The sequence below is a fragment of the Anser cygnoides genome, chromosome 6, assembly GCF_040182565.1.
Source record: "Anser cygnoides isolate HZ-2024a breed goose chromosome 6, Taihu_goose_T2T_genome, whole genome shotgun sequence".
Taxonomy (NCBI): domain Eukaryota; kingdom Metazoa; phylum Chordata; class Aves; order Anseriformes; family Anatidae; genus Anser; species Anser cygnoides.
Window position 1 is genome coordinate 25890245 of NC_089878.1, and position 21287 is coordinate 25911531.

General features: G+C 51.1%; 1 protein-coding gene across 1 annotated transcript in view; it reads left to right on the forward strand.

Moving 5' to 3' along the window:
• Positions 1-3759: 3759 nt before the first annotated feature.
• The window catches only part of ITGB5 (integrin subunit beta 5), a 48694-nt gene continuing 31166 nt past the window's right edge, over positions 3760-21287 (forward strand). The window contains 5 exon segments of the mRNA XM_066999772.1: positions 3760-3918; positions 7055-7140; positions 12165-12369; positions 16880-17129; positions 20111-20279. Of these exon segments, the coding sequence (XP_066855873.1) occupies positions 3804-3918; positions 7055-7140; positions 12165-12369; positions 16880-17129; positions 20111-20279 (825 nt within the window). The 5' untranslated portion in view covers positions 3760-3803.

Below are 21287 nucleotides of genomic sequence, written 5' to 3' on the forward strand. Positions count from 1 at the left end.
TTATAAGGCTGGTTAGCCAAAATAGGGAGCTGCCCGTGACAGAGACCACAGCAGGAAACCCTGGTGTCTTAGAATCACATTTTCTTTTTAAATAATTTGATTTTTCATGTTTAAAATATATATATTCCATATCTGGGACATCCAACAAACTGAAGACACTGTTGTAGTGCTAAGGGGCCTAATTCACTCTTGAATAGAGGAATGGTTAAACTGGTGGGAATCAGGGGTCATATCCAGGCGGATATTTCACTGCCTAACTTGTACTGAAATTAATAGGAACCAGGGTCCCTGAAGAGGAACCGTGGATCTGGCCCTATATATTGTTCCTGTAAATGAAGCAGGGCTTGTGCTTCACACACATAACTGTGTTATTATTCTTCTCATGGCAAGGTCTTTCCTTGTACAATTTCCATCACACTCTGCAGCAAGCTAATGCTGGGCGGCAACAGCTTTCCAGAAAAATAAGCAAAAAAGCAGGCTTCCAGCGGGCACAGCCCCAGGGTGAATTTCCTTGGCAAGCTGTTTGTGCCCCCCGTGTGCTCCACTCACATGGGTGCTCAGGACCTGGGCTTTTACTGACCTTGGTGGGAATTTTGCCAGAGATTTCAGTGGAGCCAAGGCTAACAGGCTCTACCTGATGACATAGGAAATCATATTTAATGACGATTGCCCCACATACACACACACACATACAGGAAATCTCTTTGGGGTTTTCTTTCCAATAACGCTTTATGAGAAGCCCTCTGCTAAATGTATGCAGTAGATGCTCCTGGCTTTTGTGGCTCTCCCGTAGCATTAATCAGTTCCAGTTTACGTGGGATGAGCTGCACAGGAAGAGAGAATACTTGTTTTTAATATACCAGGCAGGGCGGTAGGGATGGACGAGCCTTCAGGCTATCAAACTTTGTCCCCTCTCCGCGAGTTGGCAGAGTCCCTGCCACAAGATGGTGCTGGCTCTTCGCAGTTGCAGGAAAGGCCGCAAGAAATGCAAAACCTTTGAATGAGCAGGTTTTAGTCAGGGCTAAGCATTAACAGGGACCACAGGCATATCTCCAGCGTGCTGTTGACTTTTAACCCTCTCCTGTGTCACAGTCTCGTGCACCCTGATGCCCGTCCCTTTTAAGGCTCCTTAACTTCACACAGCACACGCAGCCCCTTGGGTTGCCAACCAAAGGCACAGAGATTTGTTCTGAATCTATTTTATTTTATTTTACTTTATTTTATTTTATTTATTAACTTAATTTAATTTTTATTTTATTTTCACGCAGGAGAGGGACAAAACTTGGCAAGAAGTTTTCAGGTGCCCTCCTCTGCCTCCCAGCACAGCTGCAATGTTTCCTCCCGGCAGCAGAGAGTGCTGGTGTTGCTCTTGGGAGGCTGAGAACAGAGGCTGGTCCTCAGACGGTAAAAATAGCTATTTCCTTTAAATAGGAAGCAGCAACGTGAGCTGCATCATCAGCCGGAGGAGAATATACTGTTTAACAATGAAATTCATGGTTGCTGTGTTTTGGCATGTCGCCTGTTACTGCCATCTGACATGGATTTTGTAGGAGTTGGAATTATTATTTTTGTAGCTTCCATGCAAAAAGCAGGAGAGGAGCTTTTTCCAGCGCTGTGAAGAGGCCATCAGCAAAGCCCCACAGTGCCCGTGGTGCCTTCTTTGTGTTCCCCCTGCCGCTCACGGCGCCAGAAAGGGAGAGGAAGTGTTTTCTCAATCCCCAAGGCTCAGACAAGTTTGCCTTTTATTTCATAGCTGATCCTACCACCCAGCTTGGCCCTAGCTCCTCCCCAGACTCCGAAAAGAAAAACAACACTTTTATTTATTTATTTTTCAGCCAGGCATCAGCCCAGCTTGGTCTTCACCCAGATTCCAGTTTTGCCCATCTATGGGGAGCTGCTCGGACCAAGGGCTGAGGGATGCTCAGGACCTGCTGCCTGTGTGCCAGGTCAGGCTGAATCCTTCTTCCAGCAGCCACCAGCTTCCCCGTGACTTCTGGAAATGGAGATGTTTGCTGTCTTAGCTGGTCTTTCTGGCACAGCAGACAGCTGTGCTCGAGGTCCTACGGCTTCTGAACTTACTGCAGATACGGTGGTTTAATGAGTTACATCCAAAAATGATGGAGTTATAAGGCATTATATCCAGTTATAAGGAGTTGTATCCAGTTATAAGGAGTTATAAGGAGTTGTATCCAGTTGGGAGATGTCTCCGGACATCTGGCACTGGAGCTGCTAACAAGCAACAACCCTCAAGCTACGTCACAGAGCCTCGAACCATGAGAAACCAGGGGTGTCCCAGGCTCAAGCCCACGCTTTGTGAGACGTGTGGGCAGAGGGGCAGCGTCACCCCTGAAGCAGGCTGGGGCTGTGAGACCAGCGTTTGGCCGGACTGGTGCAGGAAGGGGAGTCAGCCCTGGGAACCTAGAATGGCTTCAGCGACACAGCAGATTATCTAGATGTGACTCAGATGCTTTTATCCACACCTTCTGCCACAAGGGAGCTATGACAATGAAAACATGTCTTTGATACACTCAAAGTATCTCTGATAAAGCATTTTGTTTGTTTTGACTGATAACTGAAGAATCAAAGAACGAATTTAAAATTGCATCACTTGCAAATGCATGCCTAGGTCAGAAACACCGGGGTTATGTCCTACTTGCACCATGGCTTCAAAATGCAAGTGATAAGGGAGCAAGCACAAAGATCAGGGCTTTTCAGCCCAGGGTTTTCACATCTCCTTTCCAGCAGAACTGCGCAGTTATACCCCAAAAAACAAGTTCATGTGGTGCCTAAATTCTTGAGAGAAACTGAGAGGTCTCAATTCCCTGGATTAAGTGATCCTCAAGAATGGCGTTTTGGAGGCAGGAGATGTGAAAAGACACGGGAAGCAATGATGGGTGCTTTGGGAGATCAAGGCTGTGGCGTGGCTTGGAGAAACCCCGGTTTGCATGCAGGCAGGAGCTCCAGGATGCACCTGCAGCCACGCCAGGCATTAACGCCGCTTAGCAGCCCCAGGACACCTGAAACATTGAAAGTGTGGCCCAAGGGTCTGGAGACACCGGAGAAACCAGCGGCGTGTCCGAAAGCGGCTCTGGGAATCAGTGGAAAGAAGGGGAAATTTTCCCAAGTGGCGTTAGAGTTAACAAGTCCTGTCTGAGAGCAGCGACGCGCGGGGCGGGGATGGAGGGCGGGCGTTTCGAGCAAATCCAAGGCGATATCTTGCAGGGTTTATGTCAGACTGGCACAAAGGTCTGCAGGCCGCCGGCAGGTAACGCGTGCCATAAATCGCCTTTAAAACCAGCCATCGGCCACGGAGCCGATTTATGATTTCTTTTAAAAGCAGAAGGAAAAAGAGAGCTTGCCGGGATAATGGGGTCGTAAATCCGCCGTTCCCTTTAGACCTGCGGTGCAGATGTCCCAGGGTGCTGGGGACCGGGCAGGACAGGTCCCGTCCCGGCCGCCTGGGACCTGCCGGCACGGCGCGGATCCCCGCGGCAGCAAAAGCTCGGAGCCGCGGGGAAATCAGTGCGGGGCCAGCCTGCGGCTCCCACCCGTGTCCGCGCCCGTGCCCGTGGGCGTGCAACCCCGCGAGGAGCTCCCCGTGCCCCCGGGGGCTCGCACCGGAGCCGCGGGGTTCCGCCACCCGCCGCCGCGGGGAGCCCCCGGGCCGCAGCCGCCGAGCGGAGCGCGGCGCCCCCCCGGCACCGCCTCCTCCTCCTCCTCCTCCTCTTCCTCCTCCTCCTCCTCCTCCTCCTCGCACAAAAGGCGGCGGGAGGAGGGCCCGGGCTGCCCCGGCCGGCCGCACCATGCCCCGCCGAGGGGGGCTGCCGGCCCCCGCCGCCGCCCGCCGGCCCCCCCCGCGCTCCTTCCTCCTCCTCCTCCTCCTCCTCGTCGTGGCCGCCCCGCTGCAGCCCGGCCGAGGTAAGGCTCGCCGCGCTCCCCCCGCTCCTCTCCCGGCCCTGGAAAAGCCCCCGGGGAAGGCGGGTTGCCCCCAGCCTCCTCGGCGCGTTTTTTGTCGAGGTTTTCCTTTTTTCTTTTTTTAAACTTATTTTCCTTTTCCTTTGCTTCCCCCCCTTCCGGCTGGCTGCAGCCCCGTTTCCATCCCCATCCCGGCTCCTGCCCCCCCCCCCCCCCCCCCCCCATCACCACCCCGCTCCGGGGGTCCCGGGGGGGGGTCCCTGCGGGGCCGATGCTCTCGGCGCTGGGCGCTTTAACGGAGTGGCCCGGGACACCGCGCTGCGGCACACGGCCGCGAAAAAAAACTCCGAGGAGGTTTTCTTAGCTTTTTTAATTATTATTGTTATTATTTTTAATTTATTTTGTGCTTCCGATGCTTGGAGGGGCAGCAAACCGTTTCGGGGAAGAGCCCTTACTGCAAGGGCAAAATCAAACGATCTTTTCACACGGAGCTGGATAAAGCATAAAATATCTCTCTTTTTTTTTTTTTTTTTTTCCCTCCCTCACCAACCCACTACATTCATCTCTCACTTTGGGGAGCTGCCCAAACTAGGATTTCTTGCAGAACAGGTTTAAAATGAGCTCTGATTGCCCGGAGCATCTTCAGGAATAAATCTGTTGCACACCTCTCATGAGAGGCTCCTGTCTTGCTCTGCATCGTTAGTTTTACGTAGTCAAGTCCCGGCTGTCTGCTGGATGCACTGTTGTCCTTTGCATGTTCGGGCTCTTCAGGGGCTCAGCCCGAGGGCAGGACATATTTTGGAGATGCCTTCGTGCCCGCTGGATGCTGCTCTGCAAAATGAAATTGGGTTTGGGAGCCGGCGGCATCAGCGCGAGTGTGTACGTGGGGTGGGGAGCTCGGCAGTCCAAGGGGGCGGATTATCGACCTCCAGAGTAATCCCAGTAAATCCTGGATGGAATTTTTCCCATTGTGGGAAGTTTAGCTGAGAGGAGTGGTCCCGTTAGATGTATGGGAAGGACTCAGTTTCTTCCAGCCTTACCTGGTGTCCCGCCCCTGGATCTGGACTAGCACAGGCATCTTCAAGTCCCTCCTTTGCCCAATTCATTTTGATCCAGCACAAAAAACTGCGCTGAACTGAGTGCGGCTAAGACTGTCATTGGGAAAATCCTGCGTGTTTTAACTCCAACTCAAAAAGCTCAGCTTTCACTCCAAATTCAGGCAGCTTTTCAAAGCTCCGTTTTCACAACAATGCTGGAAGTGTTTTGGTTTTGCTCCAAAGTGGAAAGAAAAGCATACTTTGAAACTCCAAAAGCTGTCCCTGGGAGCAATGTCCCCCGGGAGCGTGGCCGCCACTGGGCTTTGCCCATGGCACCCTCTGGAAAGGAGGAGACCTTGGTTTCCATTCAGATATTACCACCACTAAATAAACTTCCAAAAATCCACCAGTTGGGAACGGAGGCAAATATTGTCCTGTTTCCAGACAGACAGGGGAGAGAAGCCTGCTGGATAGCCAGGGCTGGATAGCGTGGGTATGGCTGCAACTATGTGCTTTATAAAGCCGGTCACGTTGTACTTTCTATTACATTTCTATATTTTGAGCTCTTTCAATGCCCAGGAGCTGAAGGCTGACTGACTTGTGGATGTGAACAAGGAAGGGGCATGTGCTAACGCTCAGTGAGAGGGCATTAATGAGCCTCTTGTTCCGCCTGGGGGAAGCCAGCAGCCTGTCTGAATGAAAACCATAGATGCAGCCCGGGGTGAGGGTTAACCACCTTGGAGGGCACGGAAAGCGTCAGCGCAGGGCTGGGGCACGGTCACGCTGCTGGGGTGGCTTAGGAGCAGTGACAGGATTGCTTGTCCTCCCCTGTGCCTAGCCTCGGGCATGGTGTGATTTTGTGCAGCTGTCCGGCTTGGTGCATCGCTCTCTGGGCAGCTTTAGGTTTTCAGTAAATTATTCTTAAGGAGTACAGCAGCAAGCTCCTGTCCAGAGCTCCTGCTGCTGAAGGTCTTTGCCACAGGCCCAAGCTCGGTGAGGTCTTTCTGCAGCTGTCAGTGTGTCCCCAAGGTCTGCAGGTGACATCCAGCAGCAGCGCCGGGCAGGGGGAGCTGTGGCTACAGCCCTCCAAAAACAGAGGCTGGACAAAGCCCTTATTGACATCTGGGAGGGAAAAGTAAAGCAAGCTTGGAGTTCACGCCCAAAGCATTCCGCTTGGAGGCTGCAACCTCTGTGCCGAGTCCTCGGCTGAAATTTTTTTTAATTACTTATTGACTGTGGACGTTAATAGCTGCACCCCAGGGAGAGCTGGGGCATCGGTGCCACTGAAGGGCACATTCATAGCCACAGGCTTGGTTAAACAAGCCGCCGCATTCAGAGCCCATACCAGTGACATTTGGTTTAATCTGTGCGATTCCACTTTATTTTTAAATCCTCTCTAAGCTCAAAGCCTGGATTTTGCCTGGAAGCAGGCAGCCCCGGAGCAGGCAGTGTCTCTGGGACGGCGCGGGGCCAGCCTTGGATGCACCCCATGGTGAAAAGGCTGGCCGGCATAACCTGGATATCCTGTGGAAGTGACTCCCGGCGTAAATTAAAGCAATTTACTGCAACGGGAGTCAGCTATGGACGTCATCTGTGTGGAGGGGGAATATCTTGTAAGGCTGCTTTAAGGTGAAAATTTTGGGGTGGGGGCTTCTGTGTATTCAGTTGGAAACACCCAGAAGATGTGCCTCGTGTGGCTTGTGAAGTCAGCATCTGGGGGATCTGGGGACAGCTTCCTTCAGGGCAGTGGAACAGCTATCACATTGTCAGGGTTTCATTAGAAAGATGGACAGGTTCCTTCTTTCATTAACCAGAAACCACCGGAAAAGAGGGGGAAGTAGTCCCCAGAATTGTATTTTAGGTGTTCTCAGCCCCCCGGTGCCTGTTTCTGTCCTTTTCGTTTTTCCTGGGAAAGGAGAAGTCAGGACTTCCTTGCAGGAGAGAAGAAGAGGTTTGTTCCTCCTCCAGCCTTTTCAGCTCCTGGAAGATTCCCTGCTCATGACACTGAACTTGCGGGATGTTTAGCGTTAAAACCCCCCTGATCCCTGGTTTCAGGCCGTAACTGCTCAGCCCAGCCCGTTTTCTGTCCTCTCTTGCTGAAGGTCTCAACATGTGCACGAGTGGGAGCGCCTCGTCCTGCGAAGAGTGTCTCCTCATCCACCCAAAGTGCGCCTGGTGCTCCAAAGAGGTACGTGGGCAGACTCTGATTTTTGCTTTAAATGCTGCAGTCGGTTCTCAGGTGCTTTTTGTAATGCAGAGAGGAAGCTGCGTCCCCCCCTTTGCCTATCCCGGTGCCAGAAGGGGCTGGTGGGGGCACTGGGGGCTCCCACGCCGAGTGTGGCTCGGGCGCATGCAACTTGTAGGAAACATCCTCCACCCTGCTCAGGGAGCAGCGCTGGTGCTTCAGATCTCCTGTTCCTTCAGTTCCCTTCCTGTTTTCTCCCTGGGAGCCGCAGGTATCCCGGTACATGCCCCGTGCTGCAACAAAGATCATTCCCCCGTCGACTGTGTCTTTTCGGGAGGCAACCAGCACTTCTGGCATCTGCACCATCATCAAGGCGATGAGCTGTGCAGCTTAACTGCATGCTTCATGGCCAAAATGCATCCTATGTTGGTGCTGAAGCTTCTCTGCAGTTATTTACCTGGGCCCTCCTTGGTTTGCAAGAAGTTGCAAGTACCTTTCCCTGCTCCCTAAGTATCGCTCATGGGTTTTCATATAAACCTCTTATCAAATGTGGGTCTTATCAAGTAGACTTATGATTTTTAGAGATTAAGGTATTTGAAAGACCTGATGATACATGATGCATAGATGGTGTTTGCCTGCTTAGCGCCTACATCTGCCCTCGGTGTTGATGAGAGAAGTAAGGAATAGAATAGAACAGAAAATAATAGAGAAAAATGGAAGAGAATGGTTCGGTTGGAAGGGACCTGCGAAGATCCTCGCGTCCAACTGCCTGACCACTGCACAGCTGCAGCTCTCCAAGGAAAACCTCTTAACGCTGCTAACGCCGTGTTACCTGATAGCAGAATAGTTCTCCTGTTTTATTTTTTCCCCACAGCAGGATGACTGATGTGTAGAAGGGAAAGGGTAAAGCAATAGATCCTGCTTTTGAGACATCTTGTAAACAGCTGTAAGAGCTCCTCTTCCAGCCAGCTCATCTGCGGCGTGATACTGGATCCAGGAGCGCTGGCTGGTCAGCTACGGGTACCCAATAGCTTGCCTTTTTTTGTTTTGTTTAAATTCTTGGCACCAAAAGGCAATTTTGGCAAACGCTGCCAGTGGAAATGTTTGTCTGGTGGTCAGTGTGACCACTAATTGTATGTCAGCCCTTGGCACTGGCAGCTTGACTCTTATCTTGCAAGCAGAAGAGTTACCAAAAAAAAAATCCTAAATGGAGCAGAGGGGCCAAGTGAAGGAAAAGGTGTGTTTACAAGGAAGTCCTGGAATACGTCCTGACCTTTAGCCTGGCACAGCTATTTAAAAATACACTTCAATGTATTTCTTGCCAGGAGCGATGTGTTAAAATGCTGCTGTCCCTGCTATACGCTACATGCTAAGACTTAGGAAGCTCTTACCCTAACTCAATATTTTTTTTAAATTTCATGTCTGAAACCGAATTGTTTCTAACTATGAAATCATCAGATGAGGTAATGGGATTGTGAAAGATATCTAGGGGTTTTCAACTTCAGAAGTTTATAATGTTATAAACTCTTCACGACTGGCTTTCTTTGCATGTCATGTCACCACCTTATTTCCCCTTCCCTCTGCTGCAGCTTCGTCAGTCATGCCTATAAAATTGCTGGCTTTCAGTCTGTTTTGCTTTCCTGTTTCCATTAGCTGCCATTCACAGCAGCGTGTGCCCGGGAGCATTATATGCTGCTCAAATTCTGTAGCTCTGCTGACGTTCAAATATCAAGGCTCGGATACCGGAGCGGTTTCCACAGGCGCTAATTATGTTGTGGTAGAAACACAATCAGCCCATTAGCATGTATTTACTGCTCGCCTTGCGTTTGCTTAATGCATTTGGGACTAAATTGGGCCAACTGTTGTCATCTTTGCAGGCAAGAATTACAGTTTTTGTCAGGTATCTGCACACCCACACGTGCATGCACACCTTGCTCAGTGGCACCAGTCCCGTGAAGCCCACAGGACTTCCCAAAGCCACCCCTGTGCCAGTGCTTCAGAGGATGCTCCGGCTGTGGGAGGGGAGCGCTGTGCTGTTTCCCGCTCCCAATTCACCACCTCCCGCCCCACAAGTGTGATGCACATTGCCGCTTCTATCAGCCTCTGCTCAGCCCCGCTGTCATCCGGGAGGATGATGATGGATGAGCCGATGAGAGCAGCTGCTGGTGTCCATGCAGCCTGGAGCTCCCAGGGGCTGGTGAGCTAACCACAAGGCTTTGGGCTGCTGGAAATTTGGAAGTGAATGCCGACTCTGTTGGCTCTCGGATGAATACCTTGAAAGGCAGGGCTTAAACGGGGCGATGCGTTTAAATTACGCTCTAAAGAGGAGGCATGACAGTATGTGTGTGCATGCAAAACAGAGATGCACATTAATTCTTTTAATTAAAATGAAATTTGCTTTATGATGAATTCCGCTGAAATTTCCCCTGTGGCACCCTGTTTTCCAGTGGGTTGCATGTATCCCATGCTCTCTGAACGCATTTGTGCCTGGAGGATGAGGAAGGAAAATCAATGGATTTCCTACAAGGAACATGTCAGGTTTTTTAAATGAAGAAAGAAGGCATCGTTCAGGCTGACTTAATGCAGAATTGAACTGATTAAATCAAAAATTGTAGGGAATAGCCTAGAACATGTAAAGTCGGGAGTTGGATACGGTCAATGCTGTTCGTGTGTGAGCCAAGCAATTTGTCTTAAAACTCTCAAACTGAAGAGCGTGTAATTGTCACATTGTTGGCCTCATCTCCCTGAACTCCCCCATCTGCTCGCGTGCGTTGCCTTTTGCTTGTTAGTGGGTGCACCGTGCCCGTGAGCAACGCCAGTTGATCCTGAGAGCCGTGGGGCGCAGTCCCCGAGGGGATGCTGTTGTGCAGCACGAGGTAACGAGGGCTTTTTTGCTTTGGTTGCTTGTGGAGTATTTGGACCTGCATAATACCCTGTACCCCGCAGAGCTTCCCATCCTTTTCCCCTTTCATTTAATCTCTGGGATTTTCCTTGTCACAGACAACGTTGTGGTTTGGTTTGATGGGACAGGGTGGTCAAAGCTGCAAGGGGCAGCTTAGGCTTTGCTTGGTTTTGTAATGCAACACCATGGTGCTGCTCGCTGCCCTCCTCGCCCCATCATGGGACCCCCCCTTGCTTTCCCCAGTGCATCCCCACCTCTGGGTGGGCTTTATTTTCCCCCACCCTGAGTAACGCAGCATTTCACCGAACAGGTGAGGGCTTGGATTCGCTCAGAGCTGCAGCTCAGGAGTTGCCATCCTGTAGCAATTCCCCTGGGCCCGTTTTAGAAGAAATTTAAACAGAGACCTGCTAAGCCAGGAGCGGTGGGAAACGGGAACTGAGGAGGTGCAGAGGTGCTGCTGAAGCGAGAGCTTTCGCAGTTACCATCGGAAGGTATTTCGCATCCCCGCGGGGATGCTTGATAAAGCCTGGCTTTTCACTGACTTAAGGTCGAATCGGGTCTGAGACAAACTGTTCCTCGAGGCTGCCCTAAACCTGCTGCTCTGAAATGCCGGGCGTTGTTCTCAGTTGGGAGGGACCCTGGTTTCTGTTTTGTCATGCTGGAGATGATTTACATAGTCCCAGTCCTCCTCTCTGGAAGTCTATCTGTTTACACGAGGCGATCCAAGAAATTCATGTTCACATCCATCCAGCGTGCCGTCGCCTTGGCTGGACACCGCCACTCAACGCAGGAATGCAAACCTCGCATTTTTCCAATAGTGTTTGGACCTCGTAGCGAGGAAATGCAGCGGAGATGCTCTGTCTGCATCCCAGGACCCCACGGCCGAGGCTGTCCAGGGGGACCCTCCCGAGCTGCGTGTGACATCAATCGGACGACCTCAACATCTGCCCTGTCCCCTGCTGTACCTCATCATCAGCAACAAGTGGGGCTTATTCAGCCCTGCTCTGGTTTTTGGCTGCATGGCTGAAGGAGGGGCTGGTGTGGCTGCGAGCATCTTCTCTGCATTACTTCCTGTAATTTCAGTAGCTCAGCCCCAGAGTAGGAGATGGCTGTGTCTCTTGTTAGAGCGCAGAAACAAGTAGAAATCGGCTGTTGAGAATGCAGTAAGCTTTGGGCAACTTGTTCCCTTTGGCCCTTTTAGGAAACCAAAACCAGCACGCTGACAAACGGGACGCGCTGGCTGCAAAAGGCCGTGTTGTGTGGCTGGGTTGTTCCCCAGCACCCATCCTGCACAAAGCTCCGCTGTGTGCCACTGCTGGGGCTGGTACGGGGGGGTATGAGACGTCTGGGTATGGGGGGGGAGATGCTCAACAGGGAGTGCCGAGCCCCATATTGGCTGTGGGGACGTTGTGCCCCAAACCACCGCTGTCTTCTCCGGTCTGCTCCTGTTGGTTTCTGTTGCAGCCTGCAGCTGTGGTGGTTTAGTGCTAACAGCTCCTGGCAGCCCTCATCCAAGTCTCTTGTTGTCCAGCAAAGTTTCCTGGGACAGCTTGCCCTATGTCAGCTGTGCTCCAGCCTGCAGGACACTCACTGCGGTGGCATTTCTCCTGCAGGGCAGAGCCAGACCGGTGCCGGCTGTGCAGGGGTTTGAGGGAGGGGGGACATGATGGGATGTGGGGTCTCACCCAGGGAGCAGGGCACAAGTCCCGGGAGCCCCCAGCCGGGTCTCCAGCTTCACACCTGGACTTGGCCTCCTTCCCTCGGTGACACCTCCGTGTCCTCTCTTCCTTTTGCAAAGCTCCCCCCCGTGATGCTGCTGGGGGTGCGGAACAGTGCGTGTCTTTATGCTGCTGTGGTCTGAGACCAAATTCCGTTTGCAGACCTACGGGCCAAGTGCTGAAATGCTGAGGGCTTGGGAGCACAACGCACCAAACCTTGCGACGTTTCTTTCTTGGTAGATCCCTTTGAAAGGCTCGGGGCTCAGTGCAAGCTGTTTTTGAGGCACAGCTAGCTCAAGTGCCAGTGGGGGCTCTTGACATTTGCTACAGACCCTAGCACATCCACACAGTTGCAGGGCTGATATTTCTCCCTCCCCTTTCCCTTTTGCCCACCCTCCACCTCGCAGGAGTTCGGCAGCACCAGGTCCGTCCCGTCGCGGTGCGACCTCCTGCAGAATCTCATCGCGAACGGCTGCGCGGGTGCCATTGAAAACCCTCGCAGCAGCAGCAGCGTGGTGAAGGACATCCCTCTGAGCAGCAAGGGCTCCGGCCAGACCCACCTGGACGTCACACAGATCACGCCGCAGAAGGTCGCCCTGAGCCTGCGTCCCGGTGAGTCCCAGCAGCTCTGAGACCCATGGGGGGGGTTGCAGGCACGTGGCGGGGCGAGGAAGGGTGCTGGGACTCTAAACTCTCTAAACTTTCATCTGACTCTAAACTGAGACAGCTCCTCATATAAATTTAGGAAAGAGAAAAAAAAAAGGAATATCTGTTTTCTGTTGGGTTACAAAAGAGCTGTGGGATCAAGGCCTGAGATGAAGATTTGAACTTGTGACTTAGAGCTTGGACTGTATCCACGTCCCTGTTTCATTCCCCATAGCCACTGGTTTTCTTAAATCTTTTCATTTTAATTAAAAATTAAAAGTGAAGGGCTAGAGCGAGCCACGCGAGTGTGCTTGTTATCTAAGCTCTTGCATGGTGGGTGCAGGCTGTAGTGTGGGTTCAGAGTTCTTACAAAAATTTGGCAGCCACTGTTTCTGAAGGGGGAAAAAAAGCTCTTTATTGCAAAGTGAGGGAGCAAGTATAAAAGCTCAATTCATTATAAGCAATCGGTGTGGGTTTCGAGGGCTTACGCTTCTGTGACAGCTCTCATGAGCAAACAGAAAGATGAAATACGACGTTTTGCCCAAGAAAAACAGCAGCTTGAGGTGGTCTTCACGCTACCAGCACTCTTCCAGAGCCGAGCGGTTTCTGCAGGACTTTTTGTTTTAATTCCGCGGGTTGAATAGTAATGATGTCTCTTAATTAAGTCTTCCTGAGTAGCGGGACTGCTGTCATCGGTCAGATCCCTAAATGTAAGGATTGTTGGTTAAAAGCGGGTGCCTGAGGTCAGTCACCATGGCAAGCCTGATCGAGAGACCTGCCGGTGGCTCTGCTGCAGCGGCACTTCTACAGTTCAGTGCCGCTTCTGAAACAGGTCTGCTCCCGTCGGAAGGGAGTTATTATTCCTCCTGTTCCTTGAGGCAGTCTCTGGAGGAAAGGGCTGGCTCAGCTTCTCCATCTCGCCTCCACAGCACATTCCTTTCCCAACCCCAGGCTGTTCGGCACGGCCGGAGGTGCGGGCGCCCACGGCTCCGGTGGCTGGGGAGAGGTGGGACGTGGGGTCCAGCTCCCTGAGGCTTTCCTGGGGCTGCTTTGCTGGATGCTGGGGCCGCTGTTCCTGCCAGAACTCATTTCAGCAGATGGCCAGGTGCTTGAGAGCAGCACAGCGGCGTGCCGGGCAGCCTTTGGTTCTGGTGGGATGGCAGAGAAGCCCCTGCAGGTCTGGTTTGAGGTTGAAACCCTAATGTGCTGACAAGTTCCTATATGGAGTGAGCTGCAACACTGCTCTTGCTTCACCTGGGTGCTGTAGGTTGCAATAGGTTGTGGTTTGCTTGGCAGGTCAGCAGAAGCTGAGGCCGTACGGCTTCCCCAGAGTACCCAACAGCTGCAGGAGCAAGGGAGCGTTAGGAGATGTGCCAGCAGCTTTCTGCTGTCCCGCCCCAGGCTCGGTGGCCAGGCAGCTGCTCCCGCGGCTGCACAACTTGCTCTGGGGTGTGCAGCTCTGCCAGGGCAGCTTGGAAATGCTTTTGAAAGTGCCCAGAGCAGTAGGAATTGCTGTGAGGGCTAGTGCAGTGCTCTGAGTGGGGCTGAGCCCAGGAGCACCCCTCCATGTGCTCCTGTTGTAGAGCATCAGAGACATTACGTGGGGACAAACATATCTGCACGTTTTTCATAATATCTCCCATTTTTGCTGTCTTTTTGATGTTGAGGTGCATGCCATCTTACTCAGGGTTGATGACTTCCCAAACCCTTGGATTAGCATCCTCAGTTTAAATTACCCATTAACTCTTGAGCGTTGCAGCCTGTGGACCCAAGACAAAAAGGAGACAATGTTGATTTAATTTTGTGCATAATGCCAAGTTTGTGTTCCATCAGGAAACTTTTTTGCACGCAGAGTGTAGAATTTCAAGGCCGAGTTCCCATAGCAGTTGTGGTGATTGTGCTCTTCTATTCTCAGACTGCTAAGCAGAAGCAGAAGAGGGCAAATTGTCAATTGTTTGCTGGTCCCACCCAGGCAGTTTGATCTAAGCATCCTGTGGCTGAGGACATATCCCCAAATCTCTGTGCTCAGAGATAATTCCCAAAGGCCTTAAACTGCTGTCTTCCTGGGGCAGCTTTCAGATCAAGCATTTAGTTTTTATAGCATTGCTTTTTAACCTTGGGTCCAGCTATAAGGCAGAGCGTCCTGGTTATGAAAAACATGAATAGTATAAAAGGAATTTAAAACAATGAATAGGTTCATGTTGTGCTGTCCATTAAGCCTGGAGCCTCAGCAAGCAGAAGCAAGAGGTTTTCGTGGGTAATCATGATTGTTGAGTTTGCATTCGTAAATTAGCCGAAAGCAGCTTTTCCATTTGTTTTTACTGCCTCTGTGTTACTGTATCCAAGAAGCATTTCTGTATTCAGTTTTGACTTTAAAACTTCTCAATAAAAGCTCTAAGGAGAGGATGGTGATGACGGTATGCGGGGAGCGAGAGGGCTGGATTATCCCTAAACTATGAGAGTAATACCGTGCACAGAGAATAATAAATGCTTTTGTACTGACATCTGCATACATTAGCAATATTTTCTGTGAGATAATCAATTTGTACAGTTAGGAATGAAAGGAGAACCAGGCCTGGGATCCTGTTATTTTTGGTGCTTTTTCATGGACTAATAAATTCATAACTGTTAAGAGAAGGTTCATTAGAGCATCCCAAGTGCTCTTTCCAGCACAGCAATTCCCATCTAGGGCCTGCTCTAGAGGAAGGGCAGTTTGGAAACTGCAGTGTCTGGGGCAGCATGTGCAAAGAACACGTCCTCTTTTTCTCAAAGGGCTGAGAATTACAGTGGTGAAAAGTATGTAGGAATGAAAAAAAATAGGCATAGGAGTGGATTTTCCTGGCATTTAAGATTTGCAGCATTGAATTGAAGGAGAGAGAGAAAGAGAAGAGGAGAGAGAGAGAGGAGCTGAGATAGCTGGGTGGGAGCAAGAGGGGCTGTGAAGGAGATCGTGGAGTTGGGGGTGGCACAGGGCTTGTAGGACTGGGACATCCCAGCTCTGCACGGGGCTGCAGAGCCCCTCCTGCCTCGTCTCACTGGCGCGGTGGTTTGGGGATGCTGCTGCTGCCTGCTCGTGGGCTGGGAGTAAGTGGGAGCAGCTGTGCTGCTGCGAACAATGAGGGGAACAATAAAACTTATAGGGAAATGTTTTCACGATAATAAAAAATGTGCATTTGATTTTTGGGGAAGAGGGAGGGAGCAAAGAGATTTTTGCAGAACCTGCCGGTGCCCAAAGCTCAGCCGTGGCCAGGAAGGGCTGGGAGAGGTGGGAATGAGGGGGAGCTTTGGTCTGGAGATGGTCTGAGTCCCAGAGGAGCCATCGAGCTGGAAAAGAGGCTGAGGTGGCAGCTGGAGATGTGGGATTTCCCATGGCTCGAGTGCTTGAATCTGGGGGGGTCTCCTTTCGTCCCCTCTCTCAGCTGTTGGCAAAGTGTAAGGCAAATGTTTGCCATGTCCCTTCTGGCTCCACCGAGGTCTGCCTGGCTTGAGCGTGAGTTTGATTTGATGCCAGTTCACCTTTTTCAAAGTGTGGGTTCCTGCCAGCATGACCTCTGCTCCTGGACACCCTTCTGGAGAGCGTTTCAGCTGAGGGCAGCTTTGCAAAAGGGAAGCAGTTGGAGAAGGTCAGGGGAAAAGCTTTCCTCAGCTCTTTTTCACTTGTCCACAGCCTGACTCCGTCCTGTCAGCTCCTTCCCTTGTGTTCATCACTTCGGAAAGCTTCATCTCTGTTTTGGTACTTCCCCATGTGATTGCAACAACCTTCTTTTTCCAGTTCGCTTCCCTTTTGCCCTACTTTCTCCCGGGTGATGGTGGCAAGACTCTTTTTCTGGAGAAATTTCCTTCTGAAAGGTGTTTCTTCTGTGTCTGCTTTGACTCGACTTCTTTGCACAGCTCGGAGAACATCTTGCATTCATCTCACATCGGCTGTTTTCTCCTGACCCACTTCCTTCTGCTCCACCTCCTTTCTCTCTTGTGCAGGGCTTATGTGACTGTTCCGGTTTTCTTCGAGGACATACCCAAACAAGAGTGTGAAGGGTCCCTCTTCCATGACACATCCCACGAGGTTCACTCTGCTTACTTTTCTTTCCAGTTTTCTAGGAAGATGCCCGTGGGTTCAGACCAGTTTGGGACAGCAACATTTTCGTGTTTGTGTATCCGTAGACATTCTCTCAGCTGAGATGGAAAGACCCTTTCTCATATCTCCAAAATAAAATGGAGACACGCACTCGATTGATAAGTGTTTTTATCTTGCCAGCTGGTACACTACATAGCTTAAGACCCCAAACCATGTCCTGCTTTTCTGTTAGCCTCCTGAGGAATGGATTTGAACAGGCTCATTCCCCTTGCCCTCTTCGTTTCCAAGAGATCTGTCTGCTCTGCATGGGAAAAAAAAACAAAGGCAGCAGTCTGGATTTTGTGTGTGCTAGGGGTTCTCTGGCAGCGCTTTTCACCGCTCTCAACTCTTGTATGTGTGCAGGTGACCAGACCTCCTTCCGAGTTCAGGTCCGGCAAGTGGAGGACTATCCTGTGGACCTCTACTACCTGATGGACCTCTCCCTGTCCATGAACGACGACCTAGACAATATTCGCAATCTGGGGACCAAGCTGGCTGAAGAGATGCGAAAGCTCACTAGCAATTTCCGCCTGGGGTTTGGCTCTTTTGTGGACAAAAACATTTCTCCTTTCTCCTACACGGCACCAAGATACCAAAACAATCCCTGCATTGGGTAAGTGGTAGGTGTTCTCCGAAGTCTGCACAGACGGTGGTTGCAGGGTCTTTTCTTGCAGTTCTGGCTTTAGATAGTGAACCACATTTATGCCCCAGCTTTTGGGAATGCACAATGCTCCAGAGCCACATTTATGCCCCAGCTTTTGGGAATGCACGATGCTCCAGAGCCATTCAAAATAGGGCAATTTCCGATTTTGCAGTGGCTCTTGAGGGGTCCCTTCATCTAGTCACACAAAACTGTTGTACCAGGAGCCTAATGCTATTTTTAAGCACCTGAAGAGGATGCAGACATTGCAAGCATTTTTACAGGCTTTAAGAAAAAGAAGCACGAGCCAGAAATTCCTGCTTTCTGATCCTAGCTCTGAGTCATAGTTTGGCCTTGGGAAGATTAATTAAGCTCTTCTCCATTTTACAGATAAGGAGACCAAGGCGGTGTGAGTCTTTCCCAACAGAAGTGTTTGAGGGAAGTAAGATCTGGAAGGGCCTGTGGGACTGATTAATGAGTACTTGTAAAGTGTTGTAAAAATTTCAGGCAGTTTTCTTCATCTTTATTGCTGTGGGAGGAAAGCAAAATGGCAGTTGCGAAAGACACAAATGATGCGATTTGCTGTGCAATGTTATCAGAGCCTTCCTTTTTTTTTTTTTTTTTCCTTATTAGTGCCTTTGCTAGTGTCTTTTTGTTTGCCTTTTAACAGACAGAGTTTGGGATCAAGTCCATCGTATCAGGGATTGTGTCAGAGTCAAATGGTCTGAAGTGGAGGGTGTCCAGGCTCAGATGGGCTGGGATGTTGGCAAAGGAGGGTGGATACAGCAATAAATGACTCTTACCTTTGTGTTCCCTGTCCTGCCCCTTCACCTCATCCCTCTTTGGGCTGCCATTTAGTCGGGTAAGGGCAGTAGGGTTAGCCCTTTTGTTTGAGCCATTCATGGATTCTTAAATTGTAAGGCCACATCAAAGACAGATGCCAAGCTCTGCGAGCATGCATGCTCTAATTTTGCCATATGAGAGGCAGATTAAAGAGAGCTGTCATCAGCTATGAGTTTCTTGCCATCTTTTGGCATTGACCAAACATTTGGCATCTCATCATACGTTGACCATTGACCGGACAAAATTACCCATATTCTTTTTTCATCAGTTCTTCCCAAAGAGGAAAGTCAAATGGATGGTGACTTTAGTACTAAAAGCTTGTGCTTTGGCCACGAAGCATAGCCACAAAACTGGAACTCCTTTCCCTTTGGTGGCCCTGCACATGTTTATAGTGTGATGAAGTTAGGTAAGTCAGAGAGAAATACAGAGCTCGTTCTTCTGGAATAGATTCAGTTTCTGAGTGTGGAGCACATAAAGTTTTTCAGTGCCCAGATGAAAGCCCTGGCTGGTGGAGGAGTACTTACATCTGTCCCTTTTTCTTCAAACACTTCTTGCTCCGAGCATTCGGGTTACACAGTATTTTCCATTCTCTATCCCCTGTGCGCCTAACTTTGGGATGCTGCTGTAATGGAAACCACCCGGCTGAAAAGCATGGCCGGGCATGGAGGAGTGTCTCTGTGTGAGCTGTTCCCACCCCATGGACAGTCCCGTGGCTGCTCTTGCTCTCTGCCACCACAGCACCATGTCTGTGCTCTTCACAGGTCTTCTCCCTCTGAAATTTGGCCTCAAGGATGCACTCAGTCGTCTCCATCATCCTCATCTCCATCAGCCACTCATGTTGGGGGGACAGGGTTTTGCTTCAGGCTACAAAATCTCCTTGGAAACTTTGGCTTATGTGTGATTTAATTGAAGTGACATGCCTTTTGTGGAGTGAGATAGGGCGAGACGTGCAGGAGGGGGAGGCAGTGCTGGCAGAGGAGAGGATGGGGCTGTTGGTGATGTTCACAAGCTGTGGATGCCCCATCCCTGGAAGTGTTCAAGGCCAGGCTGGATGGGGCTTTGGGCAACCTGGGCTGGTGCTGGGAGGTATCCCTGCTCATGGCAAGGGGCTTGGAACAGGATGGGCTTTAATGTCCCTGCCAACCCAAACCACTCTGTGATTCTTTGAACTGCAGCGAGGCGCACCTGGAGCTGCTTTCACCAAGGCAGTCCAGAGCTATCACCTCGCCTTCTGCCCTTGTGATCAGACTGTCCTTATGTCCTTTTGGTTTTAGCCAGGTGATTGCTTTTCTGTCTATGGGTTACATTAAGCAAGGTTGGTCTTGGGAAGCCACTTAGGTGTGATTGCCAAAGGCAGCCCTCCTGGCAGGTGCTCCCTTCTTGTCACCATCTGTCTCCCCCTCGCAGCGCTGCATGCGGGCTGTCACTGCTGCCAGGTGGCTTGCTGATTTGGCAGTGAGACGGGTTGAGAGGTTTTTGTTTTGTTTTCGGATACTTCTAGTGCCACATCAGTCCTTGTTCAGTAACCTGTTTGCATCTGGAAAAAGCTGGGGTGTGTGGTTTTTGCCTCTGGTCCTGGCATCTTCCTCCTCCTCCTCCTCCTCCCTTCCTCCCTGCGTCTCTGGGCCTGGGGAGCCAGGATGCATCTGCAAGGAATGTGTAGTGTCATTCAAAGTAGATAAAGTGAAGAAAACGAATGATAATAAAGGTAGAGGTTTCAACTGAACACCCAGTTACCTATATTTTTGCAAAATATAGGTGTGGAAATCTTTGAGATTTATGGGCACTGAAGCTCCACAGCCATGTAGCCCTGGTGCTTGGTGTCTCTGCTCAGACCTTCTGTGGAGAGAAACTTTTGGTCTGGATGAGATACCTGGAAACTTCAGCTGCTCAAAGCACCTTCTGGGTCGGGTGGGACAGAAAGGCAGACTCTACTGTTTGTAGATAACTGGCCAGAAATCAAAGAATCCAGAACACAAAACCTCATGAAAGCATTTCACCCCTCTGGACAAAGGTTTGGAGACCAACCTGTTCGAGCTGCCGACTCCTGCAGCTCCTGGCTCCTGCTGGGGTTCGTGCCAGCTAACCGCTCCCCTCTGCTCCTCTTGCAGCTACAAGCTATTCCCGAGCTGCGTCCCATCCTTTGGCTTCCGCCACCTCTTGTCTCTGACGGATAAAGTCGACCGTTTTAACGAAGAAGTTCAGAAGCAGAAGGTGTCCCGGAACAGGGATGCTCCAGAGGGCGGCTTCGATGCGATTTTGCAAGCTGCAGTGTGCAAGGTGAGTCACACTGGTTGCTGGGGTTTTAACACAAAGCAGAAGAGGAGGGGCTCTTCAGCTGTCTTTTTGAACTCTGGTGTGGCTTTGGTGTATGGTTTCTTGGAAGGAACCACTAATTTCTTTTTGCAGAAACCAACAAGAATGCCTTGAAAAGGAGAAGCTATTGTTTTTATGTGCTTTTGTGCGTGAACAGGCAAAGAAAACATTTAATACCTTCTCCAGTTTAAAGGCATAAAATGGACCTGTTGCAGATGGAGATTTAGGTGGCAGCGCCTCTGGGTGCTGAGGGCTTGTGCAGTGGGGGCTGCTCTCCAGCCTGGGGTCCTCTGCGTGCTCTTGCTCCCCATGCAGCAAGGGGGAATGCATTTCCTCCCCTGTCACCCTCCCACAAGGGACAAGCCCTCTCCCTGCAGTGGCTGGCTGGGTTTGCTGTGCCGTTGCTCTCCTCACCGTGAGGTTTGGGAGAGAATTGCTCAGAACCGTCCTGGAGCAAGTAGGTGGGTTGCTCCATATCCCTTTGTGAGCTGGGGGTGAAAATGTAATGCTGCTCCCCTGCGTGGTGCGGCTGGGCTGCCCTGCTCTCCAGTGCCAGCTTCTTCCCCTCTGACATATGGTTTGGTTTCTGTGTGCAGTCCTGTTGGTAGGTCTCGTTTTGTTGTGGGTCTAGATTTTGGGAGCCAGGAGATAAGCATCACCTGCAGGAGCGGTTGATGCAGGTTTGCGCAACCAGGTTGAGTGGGAAAGCAGAATTTCCTTCTCGTGGGCTGGCTTCATGCACACTTCATGCTCCTGGCAGGACTGAGCCTGCCCCATTGGATCTGGTGCCTCCGAGCAGTCGTCTTTCTGCTCCCAGGCTGGCACAGATGCTGTCGCTGGCACCACGACAGCGCTGCTCGCAGGGCTCCTCCAGGCACAGAGCGCTTTGCGTCCCTGCCGGGTGGCGCTGATGGTCACAGCAGAGACGTCTCAGGGCAGTGACTCTGCTGTGCCGCCCATCGTGTGGTTCTT